Source organism: Anabrus simplex, chromosome 5 (assembly GCF_040414725.1).
Source record: "Anabrus simplex isolate iqAnaSimp1 chromosome 5, ASM4041472v1, whole genome shotgun sequence".
Lineage (NCBI taxonomy): Eukaryota > Metazoa > Arthropoda > Insecta > Orthoptera > Tettigoniidae > Anabrus > Anabrus simplex.
The window spans coordinates 223,499,170-223,517,027 of record NC_090269.1 but is presented as its reverse complement, the minus strand read 5'-3'; the positions used below and the strand labels follow the sequence as shown (position 1 = coordinate 223,517,027).

Below are 17,858 nucleotides of genomic sequence, written 5' to 3'. Positions count from 1 at the left end.
ATCCTTCCATAATGTCATAAAATAAAACTAAGTAAAATCGTAGTATTAATTAACGGTCAAATCCTTCCAGTATTATTCATAAAATATACGATTAAATAATATTTCAAACATCCTTCACCAACAACGTTATAAATTCAATGTTCTCTGATTACCAATGTCATCACGAGTTTTCCTTTCTTTAATGATATAATCTCTATTCTGTTCTCTTCGTCACGAATTCCACTGACAGGCAATAAACGATAATCTATACAGCTCAAGTCCACCGCCAAGCGATAAGTAATTCGACTCTAGTCGTTCGGTAATAAAATAATTCAACTCTGGCCCCACAGTTGGGTGTCAAGTAAAATTATAAACCTATATGTGCCCTGACAGCAATCCCTGTGACCATTTTTGTAAATTTTAATTCTGTATCTCAGTGTTGGGTTAGGCCGCGGCGAAGCAATGCAGTCGGAGATCCATGAAGGCTCCACTCAAGGGACGTGCAAGTCCGACGAGTTGGGTCACAGGTTAATTAAGTGGACTGCTATCATCGTGGTTTTTAACGTAGAATGTAATCATCATTTCTGCCTAAATTACGTGAATATTCCGCAATAGAGTATTAAGAGATCGAGAATATTGGCATATTCGTTAAGATACTTTGACCATCATTTAATCATATCTTAAATTAAATAACTAACCTAGTGTTCCTACGCTACTTTAAATGAGAACTCCGTAAAATGTTTTATTTATGGAAGGATTCTCCGTTTAATGATTTTTAAATAACTTCAGAAGTATCAATTACATTAAGAGCAAATTAATGGCAACTCAAACGGATATAGGAAGGAAAATATTATGTTAAATAGAAAATAAACACCTAACCTCAAGCTCTTGTTACAAATAAGTTATAACATCATCAATCGAAAAACAAAAAGAGACAAAGTGTCCCTCTGCTGAAGGCTTACAGTGAAAGATCAGTCATCAACCTTGCATTTTCTAAAATAAATCACTGGGAATTATAGAATCATCCACTTCAGAATGCTATTTTCTACCCAAATATATCATAATATTCCGTCATTTTCTCTTTTAAAATCACCGCATTATATGTCGGTATCTGTCTATCTAGCAACTTGAAAAACACCGTTATTCTAACTTCATAAAATCACCATAAATGCAATAGAAATGTTTGAAAGACACAGGATCGTAACATAATATGACATCCATCAAAATCATGCATTTAAAAGACAGACTCGATCCTCTCGTACATTCATCGGTGACTGCGCCTAGATAAAAGACATCAAAAGACATTGCAACGTCTACAATACCCTTGTCTAACTACGTTGATTCTGCGCCTCCGGATACCACTGCGACGTTTGACCTGGAATACTACATTAGCACTAGGCGTCAACTCAAATGATCTACAAAATCCAACTAGCAAAGAAATGATTTACTTACCATAGAAGATCATATTTCCTTTACGACATGACCTCAATATCTTTACGTTACCGATTATCTTGCGAAGATCCTAAACATCCCTTTAATATCGTGCACTCGGGTCAATCTTGTATTTAAATAGGATAAATGTGACGACCAACTACTAGTGTTCGTGAGTGCAACATCCTATAACATTATTCTAAAATACGGCCTCGTACCTAAATAAATTATTCATCACGACAACATCAAAATTCACGCATGACCAACATGGTTCCTACCGTCAATACTATCATCAGGACCTTCACATAATATCATCATAAAATTCGCAATCCTAATGACACGTCTATAATCATCACATCTCTCTATCCACGTAAATACTTTCAAAGATCCTACCGTAACTAACACCTTATTACATCGCACAACTCGTCATGCACAGCGAATTCACAATACTAAAGAACAATCTATTCAGGCAATTACGTAAAATTACTAAATACGTTGCCGCATTAACTCCATGTCACCACAATAGTATCACACTTCTATTATCAAAACACTGTATTTCCACACAAGCACATAACATTTTGAAGACCACAAAATCGCACGTCGCAAAATACCGAGCTCCTCCGAGGTATTCTGAGCTACAAGTTAAATTAACGTTCAATACCATAACACCATTACGATACCAATAACATCCATGTCGAAAAATCTTCCGTAAAACCTTGCTAACAAACATTAAAGAAATCTTTCACAACCATCGCATATTATCACAACGTAGTCTGGCTCACCACACTAGACGTAACGATCATAAGTATTACAACGCAATGTCCAACAAATAACGGTCGCTTTCAAGTTAAAATTGTTCATGTCAAATCGACAACAAAATAAGTACTACTCTACAACTACAATAAGCAATTACGTGGCGGAATATATAAGATATTCAAGTACTCATCCTGGGTTGTTGCTCCACGACGGTGTCACCTTCCGAGTTCAGCTCTCACTCAATAACATTATCAAGTATTGTCCATCACATTTCTGGTCAGATCCTTTGAGGTCCCTCTATTTTAGTTGTTCATGTTGATACGTGCACTCATTTCATCGGAATAATTAATTGCTGACGGTTCCATATTACCTGAAACTCAGAGATATCAATTAGAACAAGGTTATACACCTTAATACAATTTTTACAGTTCAAATGATACACTTGCATTTTTCATTCAATAACAAGATATCTTGTTTTACAATATTATATGTTTAAAATATGCCAATATCTCTTTAATATTTCCTTTCAATACAATCTTTTCCCTATGAATTCTTGCTTCCGATCTTTCTGAGATGCAGATTGAGAGTGTGTCAACTTCTTCAGAGACAAAACAGATTCTACCACAACATAATAATTGCAGACGGTTTGCTTTTCAGAATTCTTCTCAGCTTCTAGCTCCCATATGTTCCTGACAATTGGAAACATTTGACACATAATGTAAGACGATCTCGTACAAATCAGCTGTACTAGCAAAGGAACTTATTTAATAATTGCCGCCTCGTATTTAGGTTAGTAATCGACAGTTTCTTTTCTTCATCTCGATCGTCGGATCGTGCGAGACTAGATGTACAAGGTATGGCCCTCTCATATGAATTTATTATTTACATATTTCATGGCCCTCAGTAACATTCTGTCATAGATATTCTGCCGTTCATGCATTTAGGAAAGTTTACTTGAGGAATACGTATTATTCATTTAATCCTGCCCTATGTTTCCCGATGTTTAACTTTCTACTAATATTTCCGAGATACCACGGGGTTTAGAGCTCGTTATCAATCCGCTGATATCTTCAATTCAGCGATGCCGTTCACGTAATTAGACAAATCAACTGCCTTCTAATTCATCTGGAGGTGTGATAACCGGACATAAGATTTCATTGACATTATTTCTCGACATAAACTTCCAATGTGTTCACCAACCTCATCCTGACATACATTGGAAGGTTATAATATCCAGTCGTTTTCAAGTTATAAGAACTCAGACAAACAAACAGACAAACAGACATCAAACCCAATAAATATGCAGATGGTCATTATTACACCTGAAACGGATAACTGTAGGGAAATTTCGCCAAAACAGTCAAAGTCAAGAGACACGGTTGTTACGATTTGATTTAAATAGATGACACATAATCATGGGCGTGTTTATAAGCGCAGACCTTCATTTCGATATATACTCCTCCTAAACGGTATATCATATCAAAAAACGGTTTATGCCATCAGTCGTCCCATTTATCGTTCTACATCTTCGGTCCTACAAATATTTTCTCGTATCAAGAATATTTATGGGTTAGCCCGTCAAAGCCCAAACACAGTGCAGGAAACAAATCTATGTATTTCCTTTCAGATTATGTTAGCTATACTACAAAAAACAATGCAAAACCAAAAATCTGCACGAAATGTGGTCCACAAAGAAAATATATGGGTGTCACCTGTAGGTGACACTGGTCAGTGTAGTTACAGTTCGCAGCTTGCTGGTAGCCTACATGTTAGTGTGAGGGCAAGTGCTGCCCCTAACGCATATTCGGACTGTCCCGGATTCGGAGCCTATTTAGACCCTTGGTAAGGCTCAAAGTCTATGACGTAACCAAATCGCGTAGAAATTGACCACATTTATTTCTAGCATATAGTTCTTGTGCGGAGCGTATAACTTCGACATTTTTATAATGAGATTATTCTTCTTCTACAATGAGCAGTAACTTAAAACACTGAACTGCAGACAGTTGCGGTCCGTCATATCCAGAAGGTTCCTCGTGCATGTCACCTCACCCAATCGGAAAATAAAATAAGAGTAAGAAGAATTATTCTTCTCTGTAGCTGCCCACAATGTATTGTATCTTTTCGTAGATGATGCTGGTTTATTTGTCCTAGAAACACCAGATGCCTGCTGCATTTCATTAGAAGGTATCGGCATACCATCATAAGCTGATATCACATATATTTACACTGTCAACCTTGACATTCTACCAGGAAGGGGATTGACATCGACAGAATCAGTTGCTTCATCGCCACCTATCTCATCCGTAAACTGCCCATCATTTTCAGGAAAGCATAATAATATCATCTGGGGTGCATTATTACTATCATCTTCCAACATTTGTACTAGCTCATCCAGTATCAGACTGAAGAGAGAGAGAAAACGTGAAGTGAATATCAGATACTATTCAAAATTGAAACTGGACAAAAAGGCCTACTTGATGTGACCTACAGGTGACAGCATGGCTTTTCATGGCAATAACATAATGTACTTAAATTATAATATAATGCTTAAGAATGTATCACTTTCATTATTGAACCTTTAAGCAATATGCATGCATAAAATGCAAAATAAAATTACCTTTTATCACACTCTTTCCATGCCACAATAACTTGCGGTTGCTTCACCACTTCAATCCAGTCTCTTTCCTCTTTCTTCTGAGCGATAGCTGATTGATCAGTGCAGGCTGCGAGTTCAAAAACGATCCATTCCAAATTATAAGACCTTTCCTTAAATACTTCCAACAGGCAGAAAAGTTCAAACAGCTTGATGGGCAGGAAATGTTCTTAATATTAGATGTCACTTGTAGGTGACATTGGGCTTTGACGGGTTAGATTGAGTTCTAAATGTTGAATAGTGTGAAATTTTGGTACATTTTTAAAATTTTACATCATTTTCTGTATACTTATTGCGCCGTCCCTGCGTCCAGGAGAGGACACACGAGATCCAGCATAGCTTAAACTGTGATCATACATATACATGGGCTATGAGTTCCGGTTGAAAGAAAAGAAACATCAAGTTATGTTTTAGGAAACCTCTAATCCACGTCGAAGGACGTCTCCTACACGCTACTGGCTAGAGTTCCCTATGGTTTACCGAGTTGTTATGAAAACAAGTACTTAAGACTAAGTCACTATTCTAAAAAAACATTAAAAGAAAGATTGATGCTTTAACATACAACATTTTATTATGGACTCAGCTTATTCCATATAATAGATATCATGCTTTCCTCTTTGAAGGTGATAATAAAAATTGATGGGCTATGCCTACGTCTGAGGTTCATCCTTGACGGAATTAGGCTTCTCGAAATACCAAGTGTCCTGTCAGAGTACTTGGCAAATTACTTATTTACCATCTTAAAAACTCTCCAACACAAATAACTTGTATGTAATGTCTGTTCTTTTGGTAGGAAAGAAATTTAATAAATATCAATATCGGACAAAAATGTTGAGTAGTGGTAATCATAGGTGATTAAGTGATTAACATGTCAGATATTGGAAATATTCAAGGATAATATTGTTGCTCAATAAAATATTACCTAATAAATACACTTGCTAATGAGAACATTGATTAGGCAGAACATTGGATAATTAAAACATTCAATGATTGAAAAATTAACTAGGTAAAAATATCAAATTGAGTAAAGGATTATTAAAGTAAGTAGAAAAAATATTAGATTGGGATTATTAGATTGGGATTATTAGATTCATCTAACGAGGAAAAACAATATTTACAGTATAGCACAATATATACAAAGTCGTCGATTGAGAGCGGTTTTGAAAATATGCAGGACGTATACTTGTATCTGGGATTAAACCTTTATGAACTGGAATCACAACTTTCCTATATGATTTTTCGAAACATTTCAATCGACTATTCTGTTTCCCTGATCCTATTTATGTTGATCTACAAAAATGAAATAATTTTTCTTCCTCCTAGTTCATTGTGTCAAAATACACAACCAGATTAACTCGGAAAAATGTCCTCGTAGAATTATAACATCTGATAGGTGTTGTATTACAAGTAATGTTTATGCTTCTTGACATTCCTCTGCATGGATATCGATAAGTCCCTTTTAAATTAATGTATGCCCTCCAACAAATGGTTAAACATTACATTCATAATATTAAGTATATAACTCTTAACTTGAGTTTACTCACAACTTCGAGTGCGTATTTATGCGATTATATTATATTACCAAGTAGATAATATCATAATTTCATCAAAAATATACTTGGCTTACATGGTCTACTTTAGATGAAGACTCTACCTCAAAATAGTAACTCGTATGCCTGCAGTCAGTCATCAGTGATACTAGATATCGCCTAAGAAACAACCCTAAAGTTCATCTCACATGAGAAGAATCTTATAATCAGGAAATATATATGAAGGTGTGAACACGTTCAAACTTATCCTCCTAGTTAGGAAATCCATTGTGAGTTCACGCATAATTGTCAAGAGACGGATGTCATTTCGATCGTATTCTAACCTAGTCTGTGCTTACTCATAGGTAAATAATTGAAGGGAAACATAATAAATTCACTAAACACTTCACAAAGCTCAACTTGGGATACTGTGTCCACATCAACATGACCATGATTATACTCACGAAGAACAACAACTACTACCATCATTAATTACCAATCTCACATCATCACTTTCATTAAATAACTATTGTTTCACACTTTAAATGAATATCACATTTCAATTACCTTATATATATATATCATCCTATTCTCACTCGACGTATCTCTTACCATCATCATGGCTTGTGAACTTACTTATTCCACTAGAGCTTTGATTCCTTCATAATTCCCAAAAATGACATTACCACCTTCGTTTATATGGCAAGCACTTCATATGAACGATCTCTATCTTACTCTTCTTCAGTCATATACCATCACTCACATACCTAACTTCCATTCTGACGTTGTGTACAATTCACCAATACATTAAAGAAACTAACCTTTCTCACACTATATTGACAGTATTTCGAACATAGGCTTTTATCACTGACTGACTTCCTACATAGGGATCTGACGTTTCGGGTGTAAAGATTACCTCACCACCTTTAACCTAACTCGTAATCCACTATTCGTATTTCATCATTTCTTTCATACAGAGTAACTCCGCACTTTAATAAAAGGAAAATAAATATTTCTTATTTGAACATTAACTTAAAAACGGACTTATCTCATTCAGCAGCTTCTGTAGTTGGCTCCTGTCCGGGTGACTGGACATGCAGACACGCCTCCTCTAATTTCCCTAGGTATCTGGGAATGCTCGGGCACGTCTCATCTGAGCTTTGGTCATATTCTGGCTGGCAACGTCATCCTGCGGCGCTCATCTGGGTAGTTTCGCCTCCCATCTTCTTAGAACATCTTGAGCATGGCTTGAGCAATTGGAATAGAATAATATGTGGTTTTAGTTAGCATCGTCATCTTAGGGCTATGTTCTGTTATTGCCTGCTTATGTAGAATGATCGTCTTTCCTGGATAAGGTGATGTTATAGACAACTAGCAGTATGGGATAAATGAAATTGATTGTTATACTCGAAGTGAGCAAATTGTGTTTTATATATCCCTTCTAAATATTATGGTCGAGATTCTACTCCTTTAGTTGCTTAAAACTGACAGTATCGGGTAATGCGTCGTCAAAGGACTGTTGTGACGTATCCCTGTTACAACTTTTATATTTAGTTTTGGAGTCTTTAAATTTCGCGAAGCGAACTAATATCTCTTGCCAATAATCTGGAGTGTAGTCGTCAACGAAGTTTTCTTCTTGTATCTAGTATGGAATTCTAATACTCTAATATCTTCTTTTGGGCGATTGGCTATGTTGCTTCTTGTATGCAAATTAAGTGAATGTAGTTTTTTTTCATTTTTTTTTTCAATAATCGCTCGTAAAAATCTTCTCACTTCGTTCCTTTTCACTGCCTTCTATGTCTCGATCCTTTTACAAGCGCTTGACGAAAATATTGCCATCTTAGTTCATGGTATTATCTGGCGTTTAAATATTCGTTGTTTTTGGAGGTTCAGACTCCATTTTTGTTCCGACCGCATCTTTAGGTAACACTGAAATGGCACATTATGTATAAGCTAGAACCATTAAATTTGCTTCCCGTATGGCCATTGGTTGTATGAATGCCCGCCCCAAATTTGATGATTTTATCTTTCTTATATGTGTGTCAGAAAATCTACATTCAATCGAGAAATACAGCGAGGGAGAGAGATACGCCAGCCACACAAATAAGACAAAATTGAATACAAAACTCAAGAATACAAACCTCTGCTTTACTCTTACGCGAAGCAAACCAACAACACGCACATTTTCAACCGAGGAAAGGGCACGAAGATCGGGGAGTCTGAAGAAGTACTGGCATGACCGCAAAGCCCGAACAATCCCTTCAGAGGGAGCTAAACGATGGACTGAACAAAGTGATCCTATGCGGTCATAAAGCAAGAAGAAGACGTGCTATCACTGTAAAATTGCTGGAAGAATGGGATACCAAGATGTATCTGTTATTCTTATCAGCATATGACGGAGATCCGCTGGCTAGATAGTAGTTACCCCCTCAAGATACTTGCAGTTTACACCATAAAGGACTTCATCAGTGTAATACAGCACTTCCCAGGAAACTGATCATTAAAACATCGGTTATTATCTTGAAATTGGTTAGCTCATGAATCATAAAGTATGATGGTGGTGTAGGCTGAATACTGGTATAATGTATTTATTTACAGCAGAATGGTTTATAATTCATCTTAAAATATTCAACCTTACACAAAGAGGGCTTCATTTTTTAACGAATGGTCTATTGTTGATTATACAAATTTTTGTTGTAGATCTATGGCAGGCATGTATATTCATGTTTTGTGTACATTTTTCACTTATTGAAGGTTGTTATCTAAATATGAAATTAGTTTGAGCTACGATGTAGTCGAAAGGAACAGAAGACTACATTTGCGTTATATTATTCGGTAACATTTGATTTAAAGCATTTGAAATTTTTATCACGAGGGATGATATCTTTATTTATTTACTCAAGAAAGGGTACCTGAGCCGAGGCTCTTATGGCGCAATGCAAGATTAAATATTGGCAGAGTTACAAAATATTGACAATACAATAATAGCTTATTTCTAAATACGTTACAGTCTTACAAATATAAATACAAATATATAATACCACTGTACATTACTTGGTTGTAAGATTTACTGCTCATTTTCTTTTGTCCATTGATTATTTCTTTTTTGTTTAAATTTTGAAATTGTTGTTGCCTGCACAACGTCATGTAATTTCCTGTTTCTCTCAAGTTCTTCATGTAGAGAGATGAGAATATAGGATATAATTTACATATTTATGTAGTTATGGGTCCTAATATATAGAATTGTAATACATTTTAGTGCTATTTAAAAGAACATTCGCACTGCCTCATTTTTATTTGTTAGTTCCAAACACATGAATTACTACTATTATTTTCAGGATACACGTTGTAATATGGAGAATGTGACGCTGACTAGACTCACCTTTAACAGCAGTGGGCGCTACCGATGTGAAATATCTACGGAGGCCCCAAATTTTAAAACTGTCTACAGGATTAGTAACATGACGGTCGTTGGTAAGTAGCATTGCTTTTTATCCATCGATTTGTAATCTACTTGCATACAACGATAATTATACCCAAAGCATATTTTTTATATATGGTACGCTATGAAATTACTATATATAATTTCTTATTAATATGCTGCCAGAGCCAGTCACTGCTGGCACAAAATCTATGAGTTGAACCTAATTTTCTCATTCTTTTCTTCTGTGCCTTCTATCGGACTGGTGTTTCGTCATGTTCGTTCGACGTTTGTGAGCCGCCGAGGACATACACCACCACATGGGACGCTACATGCTCCTATTTAGCGATGTCAATTTGGCACTTCTTCAATACGTCCTTGAATCTTTTATGATGTACTTCTTCATTAAGTTGTCCAGCCTCAATTCATAACAAATTACTTACTTTGGAAGGTACTTGTTTAGAATGCAAGTAAAGTGGTGCAGCCGGCCGTTCGAAACTGATGTTTGATAATAATCATCATCTGAATATTTGTTGTATTGGGCTCCTTTTCGAACCCTGACTTGTTCTACGCCTTTGTATTTTAATTTCTCATCTAATACTGAGCTGTTGGTACGTAATATTACGTCGAAAACTGATAGTTTCCTCATATTTTTCGTAGTGGTGACCTAACGCGTCATGGTCTGCCTGAGCAGCCAGAAGATACAAATAATATTTCGCTAAAGGAATCAAATTTAATCTTATCTTCCGGAAGTTGGAGAACCTTCAGCAGAAGCAGATGATGAATATTTGTGGGTGAAACCTAAACATATTTCTCAATTTTGAGTGCCCTTGTTTCCAATTTAAATCTACGTTTAAAAAATATGCAACTTCGTCTGCACACTTCGACTTTTAGCTCATATTTCATCTTTATATCGAAATTAGGATCAGTTCAATTTTCATCTATCTGTTTGTCTGCTTGTTAACATATTAAGGAAAAACGTCTACATAGAATTTACGGTCGCACAGGTTGTGCTAAAGGCTATACATATTTTATGAATAGGGTATATAGAGTATTGTGATGTAGCAATGTTAAGGGGTCCAACAGAGAAATGTCGAACTTCTCCATAAATATGAGCAGTTTGGAAAAACAATCGATTAATAGATTTGTAAAATAACATTTCCAAACTTTAATGTTTCAGGAATTTCTACCGAAAGTGGAATAATAATTTCGATACTTGCAGTTATTATAACTGTCAGGAACTTCACGACAAATCTTGAAACATTAGTTTCATCAAACACGAGTACGTTAAATAAATTGAAGAAAATCTCATTTCCAAACATTTATTTTTAATTTATTAATTAAATGCCGTATTTTAGATCGAGAGAAATGAAACCTGCTGTTCTGTCCGTCCTCACATTGAACGGTATTTGAAATACGACAACTTATTTTATTGCAACTGGATATTCGTATCTACAGTGATCTTATAAGTGAGTGATTTTACCTTAATGTTTAACGTAGGTTTAAAATGTAGTGGCTGCGCAGTTTGGGCCACGTAGCTGACACCTTGCATTCGGGAGATTGCGAGTTCGATCCTCACTGTCCGCAAACCTGGATATGATTTCCGTACTTTCCCATTTTCACCCCAGGCAAACTGCAACTGTACCTTAATTAAGGCCACGGGCGATTCCTTCTCACTTTCCTATCCAATCGCCGCCGAAAGACCTATCTTTTTCGGTGCGATGTAAAGCAAATTGTACAAAAATTATTTAATTTTATTAACTGTTTAATTCATATGTACATTTATTCCAATGTAAGCTTGTTAACTTTGTAAATCCACTTCCTGCATTATGCCGACCCCGGGTAGCGTGCCTGCATGTTACCCAGAGCCCCCGGATTCGATTCATGGCCACGTCAGGGATTTTTACCTGGATCTGAGGGCTGGGTCAAGGTCCACTCAGCCTACGTCATTAGAAGTGAGGCGTTATCCGACGGTGAGGTAGCAACCCCGGTGTAGAAAGCCAAGAATAACGGCCAAGGGGATTCGCCGTGCTGACTGCACGACACTTCGTAACCTGCAGGCCTTCGGGCTGAACAGCGGTCGCTTGGTAGGCCAAGGCTCTTCAGGGCTGCAATACCATGGGAGTTATTTTCTGTATTGCTTCTTAAAGTGCAATACATTTAATATGTTCCTACTTTATATACAATTTGTTTTACGTCCCACCGACACAGATAGGTCTTATGGCGACGACGGAATAGGAAAGAGCTAGCAGTGGGAAGTGACCTTGGCTTTAATTGAGGTACAGCTCCAACAATTGACTGGTGTGAAAATGGGTAACCACGGAAAACTATCTTCAGTGCTGACGACTGTGGGGTGCGAACCCGCTATCTCCGAAATGCAAGCACATAGCTGCGCGATCCTCACCGCACGGCCAACTCGCTCGGACCTTCTACAGTAATTTCAGCATGTAAGAAATTCCAGGTGCAGCTTGAAGTGTCAGCAATTGACTTACTGTAGCCACCTGATCGGGAAATGTGTATACTGGCATAGAACCTTATAAGGATCCAATTTGTGGATTTGTAGAAGTAGGTGGGTTGCTTAGGGTCAGCATGTGATGTGAGGTGATGACAGAGAGAAGATTCCATCGTTCTTTCAAACGTAACATCTCGAGTTCCGAGAACGCTTGTGAGATATGTTCGAACAGTGGTATACTAATGATAAATCCAACATGTGCATTGTGGGTTCGTTGAAGATGTTTAGAATGTGATGTGCTAAGGTTATTGGAAACTACGTCATAGAATTCACTTACTTTTCACGCCAATAATTGTCTGAGATTCTTCAAAGAATCTAAGGAGTAAAATACTCGCTGACAAATATTAACGATATGTTCATGCCAACTGAGATGTTTGTCATAAGAAGTCCTAGGTGTTTGAAGTCCCATTGAGTACTGTTGGCTGAATAGTGAATCCGTCAATTTGTGAGTGAGCGTTTCGAGCACCTATCAGAATGCATTGTGACCTTGGCTTTCATTAAGGTACAGCTCCAACATTTGACTGGTGTGAAAATGGGTAACCACGGAAAACTATCTTCAGTGCTGACGACTGTGGGGTTCACATTAAGTAAAGGTTGTTTATACGGTACATTTTTGCCGAAGGAGCTATAATAAGGGATATATTAAAGAATAAAGCATAGAACTATGGAGCATTATCATTGCTTGGAAATTTCAGCTGAAATCAGAATGTTAGGGTAAAAGTCAGTCTTCAGAAAAATTCTATGTTATGAAGGGAGTTCGTTAAGGCTAATTTCTATCACCTATAATATTTAACGTCTCGTTAATAATATCAGGTATACCGATGATATCGTAACCAGTCTGCAGGCTGTACGAGAACTGCTCACTATAGTTAATGAAACCAGGAGCATTGTGGACTCGAGACTGAACGTAAAGCAAATACAGCGGATGGTTTATAACAGGAAAGTGGTGGTGTTAAAAAAACAGTTTTTTTGTATAATCGTAATCTGTCTTTATCACTTAGCATGTGACTTCTTCAAAGTTATGTATTTAGCATTCTGCTTTGCGCGTAAAAGTTTGAATATTAATAGATACCTAGTTCAAGAGACCATAGGCATTTTACATTTTCACATACCGGAGGATAATCGAAATACCTTGGACAACGAAAATTATCAATTTAGAAGTTTTGAATCTTATGAAGAAACAACTTTAAATTATTAATGCCATCAAGAGGAGAGAACTTAAATACCGTGGTAATATGATTAAGATAATATCTGCAAGTAATACTCCAAAGAAAATTATATGGACTATGAGGTTCTGGGCAGCGAAGAATAACGTGACCATTCTGCTGCCAGACATCTACCAAGATGACATTACTGCTGTAATTATAAAAAATAACACTTCAACGATGATAAAAAGACAGTTAGAAGTATGTCTAAAATTTCACTCTTACACAGCTCATGGACTGGATCTTCTATTTTAGTTTGACCTAAATACGATTAAAATAATAAGACCAACTCCTACCCACTGGCTTCCTGTCTTGAGCAACATCATGCCTCCTTCATTCCGTAGAGCACAAGGACTGTTGAGAGAATACTCCAAGATAAATGAGAACCGTGACTTGCCCATTCACTCCAATATTCCTGACCTTCAGAGGAACCGGTTAAAATCTAGACATCCGCCAGTTAAGTTCGCTCAGAAGCTCACAGAAGACAATTTCAACCCGTATGCCCAATGGAAGGAAGATTGGATCTCAAAAACAGGTGAACATCTCTGGCCTTTCTTCCCACCTAATTCGAGGTCTGTTCTCCCAAGAAGAACTTGGACCATCCTTAATAGGATTCGATGTGATCATTGTGTCTGTGCTGCGTCACTGTATAAATGGGGAAAGATACAATCCCCGAGGGTGACTGTGGTGCTCCTTCTCAAACCATCGAACACACTGTAAAGGAGTGTAGCAGAAGAGCCTTCCCCGGAGATTGGTTTGATTTTCTAGAGGCCAATACAGAGGCTCTAGAATGGATAACATCTTTGGACACTAAAATATAATGTACTTGCTTTCTTGTTTCTGTATATACTGTATTTATATGCCATACGATAAATAAATAAATAATACGATTAAAATGTTTGGGACAGCTACGGAATAGAAACATATCATGCTACTGATCTCCATCGTGATGCGAGGGAAAGACACGTAAATAAGGATAAGATGGAGAAGAAGAAGGATACTATCATTTCTGGTAGGAATATTACTCAGTTGTCATAGTAACGAACCAAGTGACATAGGAAATGGTGTTATGGGGAATGCTTTTGTCGACTGCAAAACCCTGTGCTTATTAGCGTCGGTTAATTAAGAAGATTACTATGGAAATGGTAAGGAAATCGTGCATAAATATGATGTAATAATATAAGGAATTGGGGGGAGCTTGAAAGCATTTTTCCTCAATTTCTCTAATATCGTTCAGCTATAAGAAAACCATGGTCTAAATCCCTAGAACGTGAACACAATACCATCACACTGACTCACTCTTGTTAATTGGAGTGCCTTGACCATTCTGCTGCCACACATCTATCAAGATGACATTTCTGCTCTTATTATAAAATTAACCCTTCAACGATTAGTAAAAAGAAATTAGAAGAATGTCTAAAATTTCAATCTCACGCAGATCATGGACTGGATATTCAGTTTTAGTTGCTGACTAACGGTGAAGATGGTGAGCGTCAGTTACCACGGGCTTTGACGTATCAGCAAGGCCGATGCATCTACAAAGTGACCTAACAATACGGATAATTTCCATCAATGAATTCAGTAACTCTGAGTGCAGTGTACGATTTGTTACACTTTATAAATAACGTATAGTTCCTTCCCGAGGAAAGACCTTACCGAAATGTGAAACATTTCTCCTGGAAACTCAACATCCCGCAAAGGGTTTTTAATTGGAACAATTAGAGGCTGCTTACATTTCATTCCAAGCAGTTACAACGCTGCTTCCAACTTGAGGCACTTTCCACATTACAATTCTTTGAATTAGAAAGTTCTGTGAAAGAGGGCTGCTTACCTCGAGTGTAGTGTAAGTAATTGGAGTGCTCTTTTCATGTTTGTTTTCTTCTTGTTGAGCGTATTAACGGTCCGCTGAACATTTATAATGCACATTTATACGTATTTACATAGGAATGAATTGGAATGATTGTAAGGTAGACAGAAACGAATGGGCACACATACGCGTCTTCATAAAGCATTTGTTCTTTGCTGCCACAAATAAGTGTCAGAATGCATTATTGGCAACGAATGAAGGCGAATTAAGTGAGAATTCTTGTTAAGCAAACTACAAAATATAGCAGTATGTAAATTATTTGTCAATATTATTATGGCTGGATTAATCAACCCATATATTTATATGCAACGTGTAGGGGAAAAGTACCGTTGGATATATTAACTGGTGGTAATAAAGGGAATCAGAATATTTAAAATGAGGATAGGAATCGACCAATTTCTTAGATTATATCATTTGTACATAAATTGAACGAATTAAATTGTCTGATTTTCTAATTATACTGCTAACATTTCAATACCTAAAATATTGCTTGGTGGATGGTTCAAATAACATTCAAACTATTCAAAAGACCATATTTTAAATAACTATTTTTTCGATAAAGAGATTCCGGATAAAATATATATTGTGCGCCTCCATTTGGAGCTAAGATGTGTAGAGTGTTTGCCTTTCCAACTCTTGAAGAACCAAGGTAGAGTTGGCCATGGGAGAAGCAAGGTTTCCGAAGATCAAGTCCTATAACTTTAAGCAATTTTCTTAGCGACTTGTTGATGCACATAGCGAAACTCAAACGAACCGAGAACTGCAGACATCTAAACTGAAGCTGGATTTCCGAAGGGATTATTTTTATCCGAGGAATGAATACTACTTCGTCCGCGTCATGTCCAGTCACGACAGTGGCTTCAAAAATATTCGGCATCAGTTTCTCGACTGAGAGTTGTGTTCCATCGCAGAGGGAAGGAGTATTCATATCCCTGAGAAGGGTAATCGGTGCCACAATCGTCCGCTCCAAGATGTTCTAGGCTGCTCCAGGTGAATAAGTACATAAATAAACAATTAAAAGTAATATAAATAATTAATGCAAGCAGGTGCTTATTTTTATAAAGAATCCTACGAGTTTAAATAAAATGGAAAATGAGAAAGTTCTTAACCTATATTTTACATAATCAAAACACTAGAACGACTAGGACGACGTCCGTCTGTACATAGTTATTAAAGTTTGAATTGCATGGTGAGGGCCTAGTGATTTACCTCGCCCAAGCAGTCAGCTGCCCGACCTAGGTAAGCCTGTACTCCAGAGCAAGAGGACTAGTAAAACCTTAGGAGGAGACTGCGGAATACTGATTGTGCACGGTTACTGACACCTTATGAAAGTGAGTGTGTACCGACCCCGCGGAGATACATTACTCTTTTAAAAGTTCTTGCACTTGCTCGTGGGTCTTACGGATATTAATGTACACAGGTTAGCCTATTAATGGGCTTAATAACCGTCATTGATGGTGATAGGATGGACTTCAGAGTTTCCCCGATAGACAGCACTGAGAAATATGTTGACAGTGTGGATAACTCCAGGATATGCCTTTCTACACGGTACATTTTCTATATTGCACCCAGAAGTTTTACTCGATTCTTTGTTTGATGAGTTATCTGGGCATAAAACTGAACACATTGACATGAAATTGATTTTGTAGGTTCTGGTACGGTAAATAAAACAGTACAAAAATATATACTAATACTACAAAGAGAACCAAGTAATATTAACATCATTTCGTGGAAAACAGAAAAAAAATTGGGCAGTTTTAATTTCTACAACTATTATACTTACAGGATGAACAAATTGCATGGTCGTAGTTAATTAAGAAGTATTTACGTGCTTTTATATCCATGAGAAATTGCGGAACACCTTTCTAGTAATATGATGTTATGATTAATGTATCAATTATACTGAACATCAGTATTTCACACTCTTGTCACAGTATTCAATGTAGTAACATACAGAGTACAATGCTTCTGAGTGGATGATGTGAGTTTAAATGTCTGTATTTGCTGTTATTGTAAAATGTATTTTTTTAAATATTGTACTCATATCAACGCAATGAATGCTGAAAATAATTGCTCTGCAACCAAACAAAATTAGTTATGATTTATAATGTCATGTAACACTGTCAAGTGAATTTTCTACCGTCACAGAACCGTAAGTTAGCTCTTATCTGTTCGATTAATAACCCGTACGGTTGTCTCTAGCATAAAATATGCCATGCTTTAAACTTCGCTTGGTGACACTAGCTCATTAAATAAATATAGTTTGCTTCAGTCTACGTAAGGCCATCGAAATTATACGTTAGTACGGGATGTGATAAGTTAAAATTATAATCGGAAATATTGTTAAAATTGTAATATTAATACTCGATTGGTGTCTCACATGTAGAGATCTCATTTCTTCTTGAAAGAGAAAAAATCCGAAATGCTTCGGAGGCCGCATGCCACTCTGGAAATTAAAATTCTTGTCCAGGGTTATTATCTCCACGAGAGACGTGAATAGGTCGG

General features: G+C 36.8%; 1 protein-coding gene across 1 annotated transcript in view; it reads left to right on the top strand.

Annotated features, from left to right (window-relative positions):
• Window positions 1-17,858, top strand: part of LOC136874453 (uncharacterized) — a 508,056-nt gene that overhangs the window by 456,136 nt on the left and 34,062 nt on the right. Inside the window, exon 3 of the mRNA XM_068227908.1 lies at window positions 9,687-9,822. Coding sequence (XP_068084009.1) covers window positions 9,687-9,822 — 136 coding nt within the window. The remainder of the gene's footprint in view (window positions 1-9,686; window positions 9,823-17,858) is intronic.